Source organism: Mirounga leonina, unplaced genomic scaffold (assembly GCF_011800145.1).
Source record: "Mirounga leonina isolate KUSES-001 unplaced genomic scaffold, KU_Mleo_1.0 Mir_55, whole genome shotgun sequence".
Lineage (NCBI taxonomy): Eukaryota > Metazoa > Chordata > Mammalia > Carnivora > Phocidae > Mirounga > Mirounga leonina.
In genome coordinates this window covers 2,365,427-2,386,394 of record NW_023270816.1, presented here as the reverse complement: position 1 = coordinate 2,386,394, position 20,968 = coordinate 2,365,427, and the positions used below count along the sequence as shown (strand labels likewise).

Here is a 20,968-nt window from a genome sequence, read left to right as displayed (position 1 = left end):
GAAGCAAAAAGGCGGGGGGGGGGGGGGGGGGGGGCAGGCGACCCTGGTGACCCAGACGCAACAAAGGCACAAACACAGAAGGAGGCCAGTCAACAGTGAGTCTGTGGCACTTGGACGGCACTGAGGGGGACCAGGAGAGAGAGACAGGCAGCGCCAGATTGTGGGGCTGCCACCAGGGCCTGGCTCCTGTGGACACCAAAGGTCCACATGTGGCTTGAGGGAGCAGAGGGGAGAAGTGTGGACAGGTCTCAAGCTGTGAAAAGACTCATGTGGCAACAGGGGGGTGTCTGAGGTGGGATGGAGGTCCTGGGGGATATGGAGGTCCTGGGGCCTCCCTGAGGGCAGGGATGGTGAGGAAGGCAAACAGGGCTCCGGTTCTCCATGCCCCGTGTCTGGAACGGCAGGGACAGGCACGGAGACTGGGGTGGCAAGTGCAGGGGTGATGTGCCCAGGACTCAGTCCCCGTCAGGCACACACTGAGGAGGGAAGACGCGCAGGGGAGCATCAGAAACACGGGCCAGCCCTGGACCCCAGGTGCTACCTGAGTGATGTCTTCAAAGGGAAACTCTCTTCGCGTCAGACTGGGCGAGCCAATGGAGGGCTTGCGCATCGGCAACCGGGGAGACCTGGACATCTCCTGAGCAGCCCGGGACAGCTTGGGAGACTTCCGGGCCTCAATGTTGATCCTGTGGAGACAAGGCCAGGAGGGTCAGGCCCCACATGTGGGAGAGGCTCCCACTGCCGTGGCCCTTGCCTTCGCGCTCTGGTGGCCACCAGGGGTGCCACGTTCCCAGGGGCCAGGCCTCTTTACCCAAGCCTCTCCCGTCTGCTCTTGCCTTGTGAATATGAAGAAAGAAGAACAGAATTGCATATCGAGTAATATATATTTAAAAATATGGTAAGATCAGGGGCATCTGGGTGGCTCAGTCGTTAAGCGTCTGCCTTCAGCTCAGGTCATGATCCCAGGGTCCTGGGATTGAGTTTCACATCAGGCTCCCTGCTCCGCGGGGAGCCTAGCCTGCTTCTCCCTCTCCCACTCCCCCTCTCAATTAAATAAATAAAATCTTAAAAAAATATGGTGAGATTAGACAAAGTGATTCATTTGTAAGGAACCTCAGAGAATTAAATGTGGTTCACTTTCTATGGACTAATAGTTAAGTTTAGAAACATCCACACGCCTTCTGCATGTGGGAAACTAGCAGGTGGGAAGAGCCATTTTTCACCTTAAGGCCACAGTGATTTTACAATTCCTACTACAATGTTAGGATTTCAACAGATTTATCTAGCCTTTCACCAGCGATCATATTTAAATCAAATCTGTGGGTCTACAGTTTTCCTGCTGCCTTCTGATCCTACATTTGATCTCTGGTCTTCAGTTCTGTTTGTAACACAGGGACACATGTGTTAATGCCGGTCTACCCCCCAGAGAGTGCTGGTAAGGTCAATGGCAGTCCATGAAGAGGAAAGCCCTGAGCCTCACAGATACTGATTGAAAGCTTGATACGATAGCGAGGGCTCCCAAAGTTTGGGTGGACAGGGGGCCCGAGCTGGTGAAAACTCTGTACGAGGACAATTAGTCCGGCTGTGGCACGCAAGAGGATCCAACACAGGGAAAGACAGAAGGAATGAGGACCAGCTGCAGAGACTGCCACATCCAGGAACTTTAAAAGGACATTTACAGGTGCAAGATTTGGTTGCTTATGTGTTAAATGTTCTCCCTTAATTAATGGGAAAAGCTGAAACACTGTAGAAGTGTAGGAAAGTTCATAATTTTATTTGAGATTTTAACAAGCTTAGAATAAAGATGAAAAAAATCAATCAATCAAATTGCTTGAGCAACTGGTTATCTACATGGGAAAAACTCACACCATGCACAAAAATGAATCTGAGATTCAAGTATGAAAGCTAAAACTACAAAGTTTCTGGAAAGAACAAAAGAATGTCTTTATGACCTAAGGGTAGACAAAGATTTCCTAAACAGGACACAAAAAGCACTAATCATAAAAGAAGAAATTCATATTACGTTAGGCCACCACATACGTGGCACTCCAGATCTCTGCCAAAGACTCATAGCTAGAATACATAAAGACTCTTAAAACTTGATGAAAGAAAAACAACTCAATAAAAAACGGGCAAAAGACTTAACAGACACTTCACAAAAGAAGAGCTCCAAATGGCCACTAAGCATATGAAAAACTGGTTAGCAGCAACAATCACTAGACACGCTGATGCCACGACATGCCCACCAGAATGGATAAAGAGTATCTTCTAACAATGACACTGCAACCGTGGGCGAGAACAGAAGCCTCACACGCCGCTGGAGGGACCTCAGAACAGCACGGGCACCCTGGAATACTGGGTGGAATACGTTTATTGGCAGTTTCCAATAAACGTGCGCCAGGACCCAGCAACTCCCCTCCTAAGTGTATACCCGAGATTAATGAGTGCAGGTGTCCATAAAAAGTCTTGTATAAGAATGTCTACAATGGTTTGATTTGTAATAGCCCCGAACGGGAAACTACCAAAGATCAATCAATTGGTAAAAGGAATAAACACACTGTAGTATATCCATTCCAATGGAAACCACAGAGCAAAAAAGAAAAACCACTGATACACCCCACACGAATGAATCTCAGTCATTATGTTGAGCAAAAAAAAAGTCAAATAAAAAAGGAGTATATACTGTTTGATGCCATTCATATGAAATTCAAGAACAAGTCAAACTCCTCTGCGGTGACGGAAGTCAGAACAGTGATTCCTCTGGAGAAGGGACACGAGGAACTTTTCTTTCAGGAGGATGGAAATGTTACCTTCAACTGGGTGGTAAATATTCTGCTTTATCAACTGTGCAGGAAATTATGTCTTTGAGATCTGGGCAGATATGTATCTGTACATAAATTATATCTTAATTTTGTACAGCATCACAGAATTTTAGAGCTAAAGACAGCTTAGTCAAGATCTGGCCCACCCTTTACCTTCTACAGATAAGGACACTGGCATCTGGGTCACGGGTTCATTCAAGGTTATACCCCGAGGTCATACGGCCTTTGGGAGTGGAGCCAGGATCAGTGGGGACTCTCACCTAGGACACAAAGGCCCTTCTATCTACTCTTAGCTTTTTGCCACTCTTTAGGACAAACCTTTGGCATGTGAGATTTTTTTAGTTTATGATTTATTTCCAATTACAGCGTTAGAAGGTATTTAAACTGGGCATTCTGTTCAATGCATTATGTTACACTCATCGTAAACCCTTCTCCTTACTTTTCTGGACTGCAAGAACCACCAAGTGGGCCAGGGAGCTTCTGCCACCCCATGCTGCCCATTGTCAGTACTAACCCTGAGTTCTGAGGACTTAGCAAACTTCCCATGGGTGGATTTGTCTACCCAAAGGGGAGAAGAAAGGAAAGCTCTAATTATTGCTGGCAGACCTTCCTGATGAAAGGCAGGGAAGTCCTCTTGCGGGGCTCTTCTGGTGTCGGCTTCAGTGAGGTTCTGCTGCAGACACAAACAAGGACGACCAGCCCTGGGGAGTGAGCTTACCTTGGGAGTTTGGGTGACTTGCTAGCACGGGAGATTTTGGGGGATTTCTTGGCAGCCCAGTCGTCACTCAGTTCCACGTCACTGGAGTCCGAGCAGTTGCAGCTGTCCAGCATGGAGGAAATCAAGCTGTTTCCGTAGATTTCATCTGGTGAGACACAACCAGCAGACTCTGGAAAGTGCTATCAGTAAGACCCTAATGAGGATCATTAGCCCTGGAAACTACAGGACAGACTGACTCTATAGGCCAGCATTTTAAGTTCAGAGGTTGAAAGAGAAAGGACCAGAGCATGGTTTCCCTTTTACGTTTTTATGCTGTAACAATTTTCTAAGCAAAAGGAGGCAATAACTTCTATTATCGGAGTGGGCATAGAATTTCAGTGTCTCTGGAATGTACAAAATAGTCTGCTCTTGGACGGCACTGAGGGGGACCAGGAGAGAGAGACAGGCAGTGTTTACTGCGCAAAAAGCGGGAACCTCCCAGCACAACCATCCATCTGGGTTCATACAGGTTTGCAGGCAACTGGGGGACCCAGGCTGAGCAAGGGGCTTGCTGACTCACGGACCCCCCGCAAGATCCTGTTTCTGACCTGGGGCCTGCCAAGGCCCCTGCTGGTTCCAGGCCTGCTCTGGACTAGAAACCTGACAAGGTCAGGTCCACTGCAGGGACTCCCAGACGTTTACGCTGGCCTGCTCTGAGAGGTGGCTGGAAGGCAGGCCTGTGCAGGAGGCCTGTCCGTGGCAGCCCTGGGCTCTGCTGGGGGTGTTTGTACAGAAGCCGCTCGAGCTTCACCATTGGTCACTGGGCAGAAGGTCAGAGGTCCTACGGCAGAAGACGGTGCACACAGAGGTTGGGCCATCACGAAACTGCACAGCGGATGAAGGTCATGTCTGACACCTTCCTTGAAATCCCTTCTCCTTTACTGCCTTCCTCCCACCCCCCACATCCCTTCACTCCCCGAACCCTGCTCTGCCCTCACTGTAGGTAGCCCATCTGCAGAACCACTTTGTTTTGCTGATAAAAGCCTCATTCCCTCAAGGCTCCAAGAATCTCACCAGGTTATAAAAAAGCCCAATTGTCCAACGGCAATGAAATCATTTATGGAATTTGAGGGGACTTCATCATTCAAAAGGGCGATTTACATTTGAAAGGATGAATTTGCTAAGATAAACTCATCTCTAGTGTTTCTGAACATATGGAAGGGACATCTGTGAACAGGGACCTGTCTGAGGGCCCTGGAGGCAGAAACAGCTCGCCACACTCCCTGGAAGCAGGCTGTCTGAGACCCACGTCACCCTCTTCTTAAACGACTTCCCCATCAGAAGGCACGACCCATGAGGACAGCAAGCCGGGGTGGTGTGCACCTGCGTTTGATCAAATAAAAACGCTTACTTCACATGCCCTGAGCAGTGCTTTACATTACTTGAGGAGTCACTTAGTCCAAAGACGCTTGGCCATGAGTCACGCAAGCATGTAATTTGCACAGGAAGTTTGTGTGCTTGTGAACACGAAGCCAGCTCACCGGCCTGAGGAAATGCAGTAACGTGCTGTCCACTCAGCTCCTGATCTGCCTGCTCATCCAGGATTTTTCACAGTTGCTGTATGTCATGCCATTTGTTGTTGTCCTTGACTCATGCTCTAACACTACGCCACAGATTGGGCGGCTTTTGGACAACAGAAATTTCTGTCTCCATTCTGGAGGCTGAAGTCTGGAATCAGGGTGCAGGTGTGATCATGTTCTGGTGAGGACGCTCTTCCCGGCCTGCAGTCGGCCACCCTCTTGCTGTGTGCTCGCTGGGTCTTGCCTTAGCATGTGTGTGTACATGTGGAGAGACAGAGCCCTCCCTCTTTTCTTGCACGGCCACCAATCCGACTGGGTTAAGACTCTACCCTGACAGCCTCATTTCACCCAAATCACTCCCTAAAAGCCCTATCTCCAAATACAGTAACACAGGAGGTAAGGGCTTCAGCGTAGGAATTTCTAGGGGGACACACACAACTCCACCCACAGTAAGTTCTGACTAAAGATGCCTTTTAAAAATTGGTGGATTTTTGCTTTAAAAAAATATGCTCTCATGTATGCTCTCAATTATAAACATACACATCCTGAGGCGTGTGTCTGTTCAGCTGCATGGAGAACACTTACGACAGTGGGTCACAGGCTTCGAAGCCCAACTGCCAGCCGGGCAGCGGCAGGTGCACACGTGGAGGCCTCGCCCCAGACCCACGAATGAGGCTAAACGGCAGGCCTGGCAGCCTGTATTTAGATAAATACCCCAGGGGATCTGCAGGGAAGTGGCCCCGGGACCACATTCTGAGAAGCACGGATGTGCAGGCTTCGAAGAGTTAATCAGCTCACGAGAAGTTCCCGGCTCCCCGAAGTCAGAAGTCAGCGCTCCTGCTCTGAACCGCGTCTGTATACCACCCGCTTGGCAATTACTCATGTTCTGCCTTGTGACACAGCTTCTGCGTCTATCTTGAGGTATTAAAATCTTGACATTCTTACTGAACTTTTCGAGTGTTGTCTTGTCACCCAAAAGAGGTTTCTGAACCCCCTGGAAGCAGAGACACCCGGACATTGCCCCACGGCCATGGGAGACCCAACGATCGTGGACAAAGGGAGCACTGAATACATACTGTGCATCTGCTTTGCTTTATAATGTTCTGATTCTTTTAATTACAAAAATAAGACATCTTATTCCCCAGAGGACTGCTAGCAGTCGAGTCCACCCGCGTTTGCTGTGAGCTGGATGCGAACAGTAAGCAGGAGCAGAAGCCCCCAGCCAGCACGGGGTTTGGGAGGTCGAGGCCTCAGTGCCCCTCGGCAGCCCCACCTGCGTCTTCTGTCCTGTTTTTAGTGCGGAATTTACGCACTTGGGACAGAAGCAAGCTCTTCACGTCCGTTCCCTTCAACATGCAATCTGAGGAGAGGTTTTATGAACTTGTACACATGGTGGGGAGCCTCAGACACAATGACCTCCGTCCATGAGAAGACTGCCATGCCCCACGTGCCCTTGGGCAGCACTGATCAGCAGCGGCTCTTCTCCCTCCCCTTCGAGGTCAGTGCCCACTGCGCCCTCCTGTTCTCCTCGCTTTGCCTGCCTTCCTTCTCAATCTTCTCTCTCCCTCCGTTCTACCCACCTCCCTACCAGCCTGCAGTTCTGCTCACTGTCCCTGCTTTTGGTACTAGCTCATTGCATGACTCAAAAGACAAACAAATGGACTAATATCCAACATGTTAAAGCACAGTTTTACTGCCTTCAGTTTTACACGGTGACCCTGACAGCAGAATGCCGCCACGGTCACCGAACCAACAACGCAGACCAGACAGAGGTGGGGGAGCGGCACGGAGTGAGCCGAGTGAGCGAGCACGCCAGGCCGGAAAGACAGCAGGAGCGGGGGAGTGGAGAGCGGTAGGCTCCCGTGACACAAATCCCTTTCGAGGTCAGGCGTGTGCCAGGCCCTGGGGTGAAGAGAGGAGGTCGTTCCCTCCGCCCAGGCCTCAGACGGAGCCGGGCCCAACAACCACCACGGGCCCCGCAGGACTCCAGCAGCCCGACTGACAGGTGGCCAGCACAGGAGGCCGGTGACGAGCAGGATTTCACGGGGGGTGGGGGGGTGGGCAGTAGCACATGGGAGCTGGCCGATACTGCTGGGGGGGCACGCAGGCCTCAGCAGTCACTAGCTTAGGACACTGGACAAGCATCCACGGTGCAAAGAGAAACAGCCAAGTCCCTTTACTCTGGAGGCTCCCACTCTAGGATGGCAGAAACGAGCATGCAGCGAGCACCCAGGGCACGCCAAGTGAGTACCGAAGATCAGTACAGGACAGAGTTCTTAGAAGGGTAGAGTGAGTCATCATGCCAAAATCTTCATGGATGAGCAAGGAATTTTCCTCGGTAATCAGCTAAAAAGCAGCTCACAGTGGATTAGTGAGGAGCAGAAGTAAGATTCTAGCAGGAGGCTGAGGAGTAGGCCGAAGGTCTGAGAATTTTAATTCTATCACTCGCTCTGGGAGGGCAGAGAGGTACCTCCCTGTTAGTATCAGCTGGTCTCAACAGTACATTAAGGCCCTTGATAATACCTGATGAGTAACTAAAAGAGGAATCTACTGTTCCCAGGAAGCCGGGGCCAGCTTCCCCCTGACAGAGAGCTGATGTTTCCTCTATCCACGGCCCCAGTCACACGAAGCCTTACGGAGTGCTGTTAAAAACCCATCAGAAAGTACATTTAGGGAATCGTTAACTTCGATACAATTTTGGAAACAGGGCAGCTTCCAGGATGTTCCACGCCAGCCAAAACACAGGCTCACGTTTCATAAGTAGGCACTCTCTTTGCATGGTGTCAGGAAAACTATTCCTCAACCACACCTAAGAATGAGGTCTTAGTCTCTCTGGCGTGGAGGCCCACCTGATTTGCTATCCGTCCGGGGGTCCATGATGACGAACTCTGGCCGCAGCTTGCTGATGCGCCGCCCCTTGAGGATGGGCACGAGCCCACCCAGGTACTCCAGGTAGAGGGTGTAACACGGACCTCCCACCTCCGGGTCGTCCTCTGTGCGCTTCATGGTGCAGTGCAGACGCTCGTTGCCGGCTGAGGGGTAGCTGACAAAGTCTCGCATGTTGTTGGGATCTGGAATTGGGGGCTAGAGGCAGGACATGGAAAGAAACGAGTATGGACGTCACTGATTACTCCAACAGAGCACTGGCTGGTAGCTCGGGGAGGGTTAACGATGTGGTGTGGGACAGCGATTCTCAACTGTGGGTGCGCAGAAGAATCTCCTGGGACCTTTAAAAAAAATAGCGAAGCTAGAATCCCACCTCAAACAATGAAATTGGAATCTCTGGGAGTGGGGGATGGGCATGTGTATTTTCTAAAAACTCCCCATGTGATTTTAATGTGCAGCCAGGGTTGAGAATCCCTGGTACACAACCAAGATTGTAAAGCAACTTGAAAATACATCACAACAGATTCTAAAACTGATGTTTTAAGAAAAAAATCACCTGAACAAGTCAATCTGACACTTAGAAGCAGAGAGAGAATACAGAACAGAGAACACAGACAAGAATGTAAGGTGCGGAGGCCCCGAGGTTAGAGGAAAACCCGCACCTGAACAGCCCCTGGCAGATCTGTTCCACACACCACCAAAAACCTGACGAGCAATAGCGAGTGCGAGGTGGGGGTCACCCCTCCTCAGCACAGTGGCTCCATCCTCAGGACAGGGTTCAACCTGACCATTCCCGTAACTGGCGATGGAGCAAGCTACTCAAACTCCTTGGAACAGGTTTCCCACTTTTCTGAAGCATCTGCCAGGAAGTCAGGATTGAGCAAGGCAGAATGAGCATCAGGATGGCATGGCACTCAACCTCCAAGACCGCCTTTGCCGCGAGGACGCTTACGCCCCTCGCACAAGGCGAGTCTCTGGCAGAACAGTGGTGCCAGGGACAGACCGCACTCGGAAGCAGTGTCACCCGGGTACTCTCGCCGAGGAGCACACACGACTCTGGCCCGCCTGCTAGGACTCGGCCCCGCTCCTGGCCAGCCCTCTGGAAGTGGGGAGCCGGCAGGGGCTGAGGAAGAGCAGGGGAGGGTGGAGAGGCTCTACCTTGATGGTGGGGATGAAGGCGGTGGAGAGGTAGGAGCAGAGGCGGGGGGGCAGGGCCAGCTTGCTGACGTCCTTGTCCTCCCGCAGGGCGCTGGCGACGGCCTGCCGGCACAGCAGCTGCAGGCTGCACACGCGGTGCTCCACACGCACCACATACAGGGCCGGTCCTGAAGCCATCAGCAGCCGCGAGTCCCGGTGTCCCCAGCAGATGGAGACTATGGGGCGCTGCCAGGAAGTGAGGGAGGCGACACTCAGGTTCTGCTCTTGCGGTAAAGCACAGGAGGTCATGCATGGGTGTGTCAAGCAAAATAAAGTGACCTAATAGTTGCCGAGAATATTGGTTTTGAAAAGTATAATAGACAATGAAATACTACATCACAGAAGTTCACTATTTTCATTGGAAAATAGTCAGGTCCCCAGGCCAGAACACAAAGCACTGGAATGGTTTTGTGAAGTTCTTTTATGTGTATTATCTCATTTGATTTGGTACCGTAAAACCTAACTTAGCTCTGTATAATGATGTCTCTGCCAGAAGATGCGCTTAGCCTGGGGTACAGTAACCCACATTCTTACTGAACTCTGGTTATCTGGATCCCCAAGAAACCAGTGGTTGTTCCTGTGGCTTGGGGAGGTGGTGAGGAGGCAGACCAGATGGCCCTTCCCTTCGGTCCTGACAAGGAGCATTTCAGAGTGAAATCGATGCTGGTCCGGGTCACATGCTGTGTGACCTGGGGACTCATCTACAACCCCGGGATGTCTTGCATGTTCTCAGGAGTAAAATGGGAGCTGTGAGGATTAAAGGAGAGGGAAGATGCCAGAGGTACTTCCGAGACCTATCATAGGCTATAACCCACAGTCCCTGAATCACGGTTCCCCTTGGCTACGGGCCAGAAGAAGAAAACAGAAAGCTCCCCGGGGAGAGGACAGTGGTGGGGGGACACACAGTTCCTGTGGTGGCTGCTCCAGGGGGCTGGGACCACCACCACTGCTTTAAAGGTATGCTAATTCCAAATATGCAAGTCAGAAACTAGTTATATTGAAAAAACTCCAAGGCTCCAGGGTGCCAACTAAGTAAGATCCACCAAGAAAGGAGGCGGAGGCGGAGGGCTGTGACGGGGAAGCTGCGGGAGAATCGGTTCATTCCTGTTCAGCTGGATGGGGCTCTAATTTAGTAAGGTCTTGGGGGGCTGGAAAGATCAGAAGTGGGGTGTCAGATCTGTTATAGGAGTGACAGGAGCAGAATTTTCACAGCACTTCAGTGACAAACATCAAGATAAAAGGAACAGATGAAGACACTTGCTTAAAATAGCCTCCAGGGTCAGCTAATCCTGGTTTCAACTTCAAAACAAAATGCAAGGCTGGAGATACTCCATCTTCTCTTTCCATCTCTGTGAGTCCAGGCAGTGCAGGTTGGGACCCCAGCCGCGACCCCCTGGAGGAGGACCACGGAGCCTGGAACTCAAGTGTGCAGGCCTCCAGATACTTCCAGATGAGCCTCCTTACAAGAGGATCCCACAAGTGGGGCAGACCTCACAGAGTAAGCCGTAATCACTACCGGAGACAAAGCAGATAACACACACAAAATACACAAAAAATTCCTTTGCTATCATCAATCCCGGAAGTGCAGGTTATACATTTGTCCTCCTGTCCCCTCTGTCCTTCTGCCTTCTGCTTTTCATAGTAGCAGTTAAAACATGTTTTGGAAGGATCTTACATAAAATTATCATATGATAAGTATGTATCTCATATCTTTGTATAAAAGAACTTAAACCACTTAACACAGACTTTCAAGGTGGACGAAAATTCTCTCTCTCACAGCCTCACAAGCACATACAGCAGCCCATTTAGTCCTTTCAGTTCTGCCATGGAGGTATCATTACTTTCATCTACCTTGCCAGAAGCCCAGGAGCCCGGCGCTTGGAGAGGCTAAGCTACAGCGAGTACCCAGGAGAGCCACGGTTCTCGCCCACTTCCTTCAGCCCCACAGCTGTGCTCCTTACCCGGGTGCTCCCTCCTCTCCTGTCCATATACCACACCGGCCTAAAGAATGCCAAATGCCCCACAAACAAACTGAACTGTCAGTCGCGAAGTAAGAGACCCAAATTGTCCCCGTAATCCATTCGGTCAAGGCAATTTGACTCCGAAACAAACCGGACAACATGTCTGCAGAAGAGGCAAACAGGAGAAGAAACAGGCTGTGTCATTAGCAAATGGACAATGACCAGAATGATTCGCTACGGCAGAAAAGAATCTGCAGGTCACGTGGGCCCGAAAGTGGGGATAAATTAGCCAAGAAGTGCTGTTATGTGCACAAGACAGCAAGAGACAGCCTGTCTGGAAGGTGAGGAAGGACCGTGCTCCCGTTCTGCGCATGATATCCACTAAGACAGACTTCTCCGCAAGGAGGACTCATAGGGCGGGAAAGAGTGAAAACCAGAACCCAGAGCAAAGGGCGGGAGGTAAGCGGCCTGAGGACGTGATACCTGCGGAGTCTCAAAGGGGGAACTGTTATCCGGAGCAAGGTTACCGGGAAGTACCAAGAATACCAACAGGGATTTATAGCACAGCGTTTGGGGTGAGCATGCACTTACTTGTCCACATCAGTGATTGTCTGTTTCAGTAAAGAGGGGAACACATGCTCATATAAGTTACTTTTTCAGCATATACTCCACGTAGGATGATAAAGTAGCAAAATAAATACTGGTACCTTTCTACACTAAATTTTAAGGCTATAACAGAAAAATAAAGAATTTACAGATAGTGAGAGCTGATCTTCTTGCCTGAAGGTTTTAAGGTCTCTCTGATGTGGGGAAATTGATTATTGTAATTCCCATTGAGTGGAGGAGGGCGGCAGTGGGGCCATGACCTCAGGATACCTCTAAGTCCTGTAAGCCTGTACAAAGACTATACTATGTATTTGAAAGTTGCTAAGAGACACTGTATCTTAAATGTTTTTCCCACAAAAAAGAAATGATAATTATGTGTTGTGAGGGAGGTGTTAGTGAATCTCATGATGCAATCCTACCGCAATACACAAGTGTATCAAATCCACACTTGAATACTTGAAATTTACAGAACCTTCATATCAACTCAACAGAGCTGGAAATCAACAAATAAGAAACCACACAGGAAATCCTTTTATACCTCTCTAAATACTTTTATACTGTTTTTATATGTCATCTTACTTTTCTAAAGTCTCATTTCCTTTTGGTGCCAAATTTCCTGTGCTGTTTATGGGTAGTTCAGCCCACAAAGCCCTCCCTACAAATGTCCTATTGTTTTGGAAAGAACAAGACTCAAAGTGGAGGTATGCGCACATGCCCGCAGACATGGGGTGTGGGGTGTCTCGATTCAGCTGCCTCCCAATCAGTGCTTTCTGCCCTCCGTCCCCTAGGATCCGCAGTGCCAGCAGAGAACGAATCCACGGCCTGCCTGCCCACAGCCCTCACCCACAGAGCGCCGTCCTAAGAACTGCCCACCAGCCAGGACTCGCGACAGAAGAGAAACATACCGAATGGTTAATTCCAGTAAACCTGGAACAAGATAAGGGTGCACACTAACACAACTCCCACAGATGAATGCTTTTGTTTGAACAGCTGCTATCTGCTAGGGAAAAACTCAGCTGTAAATCTGTGGACTTAATCTCTCTCTCAAATCACACAAAATGACTATTTTTAGAACCAATGGCTAGAACTGTGAAGTTGGTAACATTCAAATCTTAATTTGTGTAGGGAAGCTCACATACTTTGCATGTCTAAATCCAAGGCAAAAGGACAAGAAAATGAGCTACATTTCAGGGAGCATTAGTGTGGTAGAAATCGAGTGCTTTGGTGAGTTTGATGGAACAAGGAGAGGTATTGCTCAGCTGCAGAGAGAGGCTGCTCGTATGGAGGTTTGGTGAGCGGCTAACACAGTCAGGTTGTCCTCTCAAGGATCTCCCTGTCTCGTTGTCTGATGCTGAGCCACGTGAGGGTGGCAGGGTAGTCTGCTCCTCGGACTTCCTCGGCTACAGCTCATGGATTGTATTAATAAATGGCTGGTTTCAGCCCCTCTGGCACATGAAGACAAGCTACATTCCTCCCAACCTTACCTCCTGCTGCTATACAATACACACCACACACTCATCCAGTCAGTTATTCAGGTAACTGTTAATTGTATACAATGGGTAAGACGCGTTCTAGGTGTTGGGGCCTGATACTGAATAAAATAAATTCCCTGGGGCGCCTGGGTGGCTCAGATGGTTAAGCGTCTGCCTTCGGCTCAGGTCATGATCTCAGGGTCCTGGGATCGAGTCCCGCATCGGGCTCCCTGCTCCTTGGGAGCCTGCTTCTCCCTCTGCTTCTCTCTCTCTCTGTCTCTGTCTCTTGTGAATAAATAAATAAAAAATCTTTAAAAATAAATAAATAAATAAATAAATAAATTCCCTGCCCTTATGGAGCGGACACTCTGAGGTGGGACAGGAGAGAGATGCGTGTCTTAGTCCCTCCGAGGAGGACTACCTGCTCATGTCAGGTTGTGAAGAAGGGCAGGAAAAGGGGCTTGAGAAAGAGTGAGGGGGTCACTTCAGACAGAGGGGAGCAGAGAGGGCTGCTCCAACGAGGCAGTTTCGGCAGCGGCCTGACTCAGCTGGAGTTTATTTAAATTTTAAAACACTGACAGCTTCCTCACCGTATTGCTATTTTTATATCTGCAGTGAGTTGCATGGAGTCCTCTAAAAATTTAAGAGGAATAAAAAACAAGATGTTCTTTCCATATTAAAGATAAGCTGCTCAAGCAAGATCAAAGACAACAGACAACAAAAGAGTCAAAGCCAGCTGTCCCAAGAGAGGGACCACGAGGCTGTCTGAACCCACAGTTTCTGGCCGATGAGGGCCCAGGGCTGAGGACTAGGGATGTGGACCACTGACGCGTCCGATCCTGTAGGTGTCAGAGGGCCCTCCTGGCCTCCCACAGTCACTGCAGCTCCGCCCCTCCCTTCTGCAGCTCCCCTAAGAAGGTAGGATGATTTCTGTCTTAGAGGAAATACACTTCAAACGTCTAATATTTGAAGAGGATGTCTAATGTTTGTACAAGTGTGTACAAAGGGAATGTCTAATGTTTGTACAAGTGTGTACAAAGAAAAAGCCTTCTACAACAGTTCACTTTTAAATAGACCAAGTTGGGTGAGTGGTCACCATCAAACTATATTGGCTGGAGCCATGGACAGTTTTGAATGTTAAGCCATAATGATTTGGCCACTAAGGTGCAGTAGTAAAAGCTAGCTCAGCATCCAGGCACCCACATCTCGGTTTTAAAAGAACATACCATTCTTGTATTCTGAAAGCAGACAACCTCAGGAAGTACCTCATCTATTTATAGCAAACGGGGGAGAAAGCACTCTTGTGGCAGCTTCGTAAGAATAGGTACAGTGAGTCCTCAACAAAGGGGGGCAATATATACCTTTGCTAATGGACACTTCTGGAGTACAGAGTCAATGACCATAAATGCAATCTCTCATTTCATTTCTTGTTTCCACACCACCTCTTCCTCTCCCTTCTCTCTTAATTTTTTATCCAGATATCTTATATTAACAACTGAAACTTACATAAGTTGACCACTCCAACATGACTTTCATGCAAAAAACATTCATAAAGCTAAAACAAAACCAACCAACCAACCAATCAAAACCCCAGACCCAAATTACTTAAGTCTGTGAACTTCCAGGTAATGCTAACTCTAAAAATCCGCTGTCAGATTAACAGATATGCAATTACATATAGCTGGTCACAGAAACAGCTAATGAGGTAAATTACAGAATTTTCTTTCTTTTTTTTTTTTAATTCATGAAAGACAGAGCGAGAGAGAAAGGCAGAGGGAGAAGCAGGCTCCCAAGGAGCAGGGAGCCCGATGCGGAACTCGATCCCAGGACCCTGAGATCATGACCTGAGCTGAAGGCAGACGCTTAACCATCTGAGCCACCCAGGCGCCCAAATTACAGAATTTTCAATTACAACAGGTAGAAAGTAAAGGAAAACAAATTGCAGTATATTTCCTTATAAGAGCTTCAGCCATTAGCATTGCTGTTATGAGTAAATCAGGACAATCAATTTTAAAGCTGAGGCTGCCACAAGTTTGTGCCCAGCAACGGCTTTGTACACAACCTACAATCCAATTAACTTGGAAATAAATTATCCAATCTAAATTGCCTTTAGTTCTTTCTATAAACAGCCCAATAAATTTCCTAACTTCCTTCCTGCTATAAAAATGTCCCTTCCTTTGGACAACTTGAATAGCATAGCACAGATAACCTGTGATTTTTTTTTTTTAAAGATTTTATTTATTTATTTGAGAGAGAGAGAATGAGAGACAGAGAGCACGAGAGGGAAGAGGGCAGAGGGGGAAGCAGACCCCCTGCCGAGCAGGGAGCCCGATGTGGGACTCGATCCGGGGACTCCAGGATCATGACCTGAGCCGAAGGCAGTCGCTTAACCAACTGAGCCACCCAGGCGCCCCAGATAACCTGTGATTTTAGAATCATTACAGAAGAAAGTTAGGATGGTGCCACCTACAATTAATGTTGTACTTGATTTTTAATAGCATCATAATTTAACTTTATATTAATGAGGCAATTTTTTCAATGGTTGAAACATCCTCAAATGAAAAAAAGAATAATTTATTAAAATGCTGAGATGCTAGATGGATATTTTTCCCAAAAGGAAGATCAGCTAAGCTCTCTTCTTGTCCCTGAGCCCCAAACAGTTAAAATTCAAGACCTATGTTAGTTTCACATTATAGTTGATGAAAACGTCTGCAGTGATTGAGGTCACTGAGCCTCTACCATATTCTAGGCACAATGACGATCAGGGAAATGAAGAAAATGTGATCTTTGACTTCAAGAAGATAAGACAAGTAGACAGAAAAGTATAATAATTATCAGAAGTATCAAACATCCCAAGGGGATGCTTCACAGAGAAGAGGGGTTGCAATCATTGGCAGATTTACAAAAGGATGTGACTGTGCTGGCATTAAGGAGGATGGACTTCCCCACGCTGACATGGCGGGGAAGGACATTCCTTGTAGAAGGAACAGAATGCCAGCAGGAGGGGCGCCCTGAGTCAGACAGAATAGTGGACAATGCTGAATTTACCTGCAGTGTGGTACAGCACTGCAACTCACAAATATTCTAATAAATGTAAAAGCCTTACTAACTCAGAAAGGGCTGCAAATTCCCATCCTCTCCTACTTGCCTTTCAGTGAGGCTAGGGACAGAAAGTCAGCATGATATCTGACTGGAAGGCACAGAGCCTACAGGTTCAAACTGTCAACAGAAAGAATTACAGAAAGTATATGTTGACAACTTGTCCACCCATCAATCATACCAAGCAAATATTTACTGAGTACCTACTATTTTGCAGGGCTGCAGTTTCAGTTTTGTAAGATGAAAAAATTCTGGAGATTGATTAAACAATAATGTAATATAGTTCATGCTATTGAAATGTACACTTAAAAATGATTTAAAATGGTAAAATTTATGTCATGTGTATTTTTTCACAAATAAAAAAAAGATATATTTAAATAATGAATGTTTATATCTAATTACAAATTTCCCCAAATCTGGTATACCTGCCTCTTAGAGCTGAGTAAGGTTAGGATGTAAATCTCTAATGTGTTATCACCCCTGTCAATCCTCAACTCACTGGCAGACCCATCTCCACTACACCCATCTGAGAATTTCGTCCTCCATGACAGCTGATCCAGACCAGAAGTGAACTGGTCTAAAGATCTCTGGGAAATAAAAACAAACAGGAAAGGGCTACCTGTGCATCTTTCCTAAATATCTTTAAACTTTTTTACCTACTGTTTAATAATTTGGTTCAGATGTAAAAGTACATTGTTGGCATAAAAAAACATAAAATCAGAGCAAATAAATGAAGATTCAGCACACACTTCTGTAAGTTTCTAACTTCTACCTGGGACTGATGATAAACACCAGCTCACTCTGCTTACTCACTGTCCACTCTTTTGAGTGGGGAATGTAATAAAGTATTCTGGTTAAAGGCAAAAACTTGTTCCTCTCTTATTTTTTCTGGTTTATACTCCATAATTTAATTAAGGTCAATGAGAGATTAAAATCTGTTGAAGATAATTACAGTAAGCATACCCAAGTCTCGGTATTTCACAGAGCTTGGGGAGCATACTAACACAGTGAAGGTCTGACACACATCCTTACTTGTACAAGCGTGTCCAGAGTAAAGATGTGCTCCCCGCGGACATTGTAGAACTTGACCATGGCACTCTTCAGAAGAGGGCCGTTGGGGAGGTCACCAAGCTGGGTCTGCCGTTCCATACCAGCGACAGCCAGGAGGTCTCCCTGGGTGCACCACTGGGCCACCACCTCTGAAATCACAAAGAAGACGGTCAGCACGACGACATGATCCTCCCTGAACTTACACTGTTTAGAAAACAGCTGCTGAGCAAATATAAGGTGGCTCTTCCCCTTTTTCTCACGAAGACAACAGCTACCCATTTCTCTGACGACAATACAGACTCTATTTAAACAGGAGTCTATTACCTGGATGGGGACTGCAGATCCCCTGAAACACAACCCTACCAGGTAAAAGCACATATGCTGAAGCCGGCCTGTTAAATATCTAACTCCGAAATCAGCAAGACTCTGAGAGCACAGGTAAGATGACCAGACTTAGGACTGTCTATCTACTGCTTGTGCCCCCATGCCCAGCGACAACTCCAGGAGTTTACAGATGCAAAAAGTAGGTCAAGAGCAAAGTCGAGGTTTACATTCATTTGATTTCTGTGCACTCTTGGGCAGATAAAGTTCAGATAAAGGACATATCTGCATATGAGGCCCCTGACTTTTATTCCACGTTGGGAGTTGTGGGGGCTTAGAAAAGAAGATAAACACTTCTGGTGGATGGGAGTGTTTTCAGAAATTTTCACCCTAGAGATGTGACGCCCACCTACAAACCATTCCATACCTGTAAGAAATGGCTATGAAATGGTTTGTCTAATCCCAACGTGAGCAATTTACTTATTCTGGCTGGTCAAACAAGCTACTCATACTAGTAAGATCTACAGCATAGCTCTTTCCCATTAAGACCGAGAGCCCTATCTGGCTCATCCAGAGATTGTTGAAATCCACAACTCAGAGGCCTCTCTGAGCAAGGCTGGCTGGAGCCTGAAGGTCCTTGGTCACGACAGGATGCATGTCAGAGCCAGGTCTAGAAGCCAGCAGCACCTGGGCCTCAGCAGGTCACACGCGACCACCGCCGCTTTCCCTTCGTCATGGGCAGTGCTGATTCTGACGTAAAGAACAGCGTGTTCCGGGGCACCTGGGTGGCCCAGTCATTAAGCATCTGCCTTCGGCTCAGGTCAGGATCCCAGGGTCCTGGGATCAAGCCCCACATCAGGCTCCCTGCTCGGCGGGAAGCCTGCTTCTCCCTCTCCCACTCCCCCTGCTTGTGTTCCCTCTCTCGCTGTGTCTCTCCCTGTCAAATAAATAAATAAAATCTTTAAAAAAAAAACAAAAAAAAAAAAACCAGTGCGTTCTGAGGTCACCAGTGCTCCCTGACTTCCTCAGAAGACCCAACAGTGGTCCTTGGCACAAGACGGCTCTCTGGACCTGGGAAGAGAGAGCTTGAGCATCAAGTGAGCCACCAACAGGAGCCAGAGACGGAGGGAGCAGAGGGCTGAGTGAAGGCAGTTACAGATAACTCCGAAGTGAAAAAAACTCTACACTAGGATAAGGAAGCAAGGATACAGAAACCTAGACGTGGTCAGGACAGAACCTTTCCTGTCCTAGAAAGTTCTTGTAAGCTATGCCCATCTTATGTTAGACTAGAAAATAATCCCCAATACTTTTGCCCAATCTTTTAGTAATAATTTTATAATTTTTAAACCTTTAAAATTTTTTTTTAAAACATAAGGCAGGGAAAGATGGGGCGCCTGGGTGGCTCAGTCGGTTAAAGCGTCTGCCTTTGGTTTGGGTCATGATCCTGGGATCGAGCCCAGCGTCAGGCTCCCTGCTCAGCAGGGAGTCTGCTTCTCCCTCTGCCTGCCACCCCCCCCTTCTTGTGCTCTCTTTCTCTGTCAAATAAATAAATAAATCTTTAAAAATAAAATATAAGCCAGAAAGAATGAACTAACGCTTTACTTAGTAATCCTTTTTTCACTTTTCCTGAAGTTCTTAGCACAGAGTCTGTCTCTAGGGATGTAGGGAGTTCCGAGACACAAAAGAAGCCCATCCTCCTGAAGTACCAATTTTTCTTGGTGATTTTTTTTTAAGGTAATCTCTACACTCAACATGGGGCTCAAACTCACAACCCCGAGATTAAGAGTCTCATGCTTTACCGGCTGAACCAGCCAGGCACCCCTTCCTTGATGATTTTGAGGTGTTTGTGGAGTTTTGGTCTCTTAAACATCATACACAGAGAAAAAATTAACATAGTACCACTATTCTACTTTATCCAGACAATCTTATGGATCTTTTTTGGTAAAAGCCTGGAGGGTCAAAATTTTACATGTATTAAGCAATGAGAAAATTCAGTGCTTTTGTGTTAACAAGAGCCACTCATGTGGTATTAGCGCTGGATCGAAAAGAGGCAGCCAAGTATTAGTGGAGAAAGAATAGTGCTCTTACCAAACACCACAAGTACTCAAGCTGCTGGCTAGAAGTCTGAGATTCACAGGGGCCTCTGTCCCTTGGATGTCCATGTTGATGATTTGCCTTTTTACTAATCCTTAGATACATGTGTACTTGCATTTGTGTACATGGATTGTGTGTTGAGAGGGAGAAAGTGAGTATGTGCACAAAGTAGGAAACTGTGTGATGGTAAAATGACATGTACATTTTTTTCTTTAATAACAGTGCTTCTGGTGAACATACTAAGGACCGAACATCAGCATGTACTCAGTGAGGATGATGGGTACAACCTCTACCAGCCTGAACTACAGGAGTAGACAGGACCATTGACCAAAACCACTCTACCTCAAAATCAGAACCACCTCTTGACTTTCTCAGTGTGTTCTATGAAGTGACAAAAAGAGGAAATTCTGTAAAACAAAGAAACAAAGCCTAGAGGTTTAAATTCTTTGATTTTTAAGACAAATGTGAGGTGAAATGAGCAGTGCCTTTGAGAGCTTGCTTTACTACAAGAGAGGAACTGGTTAGATCAGAGAATTTCTGAGCTCATCACTGAACTGTTTTTCCTTGAAGGGTAGCAGAATATGCCACTTTGTAATACGCCACACTGGCATAAAAACTAGTTTGAGCTAAAGGCAATTGAGAAGCAACAGATACAAAAAAAAAACCTCTCCCCCTCCTCCCTATTTGCCAAAAAGCAGGATGTAAATTTGGGAAGGCCGCACTCCCCCACCACACTCTCTCATCAGGAAGGACAGAAGTTAATCACTGGAGACATCTCTAGACCCTTATCAGCCCACAGACAGCACCAGGAGAATCTACATGACAAACTTCAGGAAGGAGCCCTATCTTCCATTAGACGCCCTTATGTTTACCTTCCCACAATCTGCTGCCCTAGAAACTTCAAGTCCTTTCCCTTTGTCTTGTCACTTCTCCAAAAACATATTATTCTTTTGTTAACATGCTATATGAGCCCAAGTTCTACCCCTTTGAATTACTTCCACAGGTAAATGCAATGCACACGTTAAATACTTTTTCTCTCATCAATCTGTCTTTTGTCAGTCTAACTTATAGGGCCCCAGTCAGAGAACCTAAGATTTCTAAAGGAAAAAGTCTTTCCTCCCCTACATTGTCAAGGAAGAGTATCGTAACAACAAAGGGTAAAAACCCCAAATAAGGTAAACTA

General features: G+C 47.3%; 1 protein-coding gene across 3 annotated transcripts in view; it reads right to left on the bottom strand.

Annotated features, from left to right (window-relative positions):
* LOC118001918 (tubby-related protein 4-like) overlaps window positions 1-20,968 on the bottom strand; it is a 235,713-nt gene that overhangs the window by 13,805 nt on the left and 200,940 nt on the right. For all 3 annotated transcript variants that reach the window (XM_034992107.1, XM_034992106.1, XM_034992104.1), the window contains 5 exons: window positions 17,353-17,519; window positions 9,144-9,368; window positions 7,949-8,183; window positions 3,541-3,685; window positions 542-686 (listed from right to left, as the gene is read on the bottom strand). In XM_034992107.1, coding sequence (XP_034847998.1) covers window positions 542-686; window positions 3,541-3,685; window positions 7,949-8,183; window positions 9,144-9,368; window positions 17,353-17,519 — 917 coding nt within the window. The remainder of the gene's footprint in view (window positions 1-541; window positions 687-3,540; window positions 3,686-7,948; window positions 8,184-9,143; window positions 9,369-17,352; window positions 17,520-20,968) is intronic.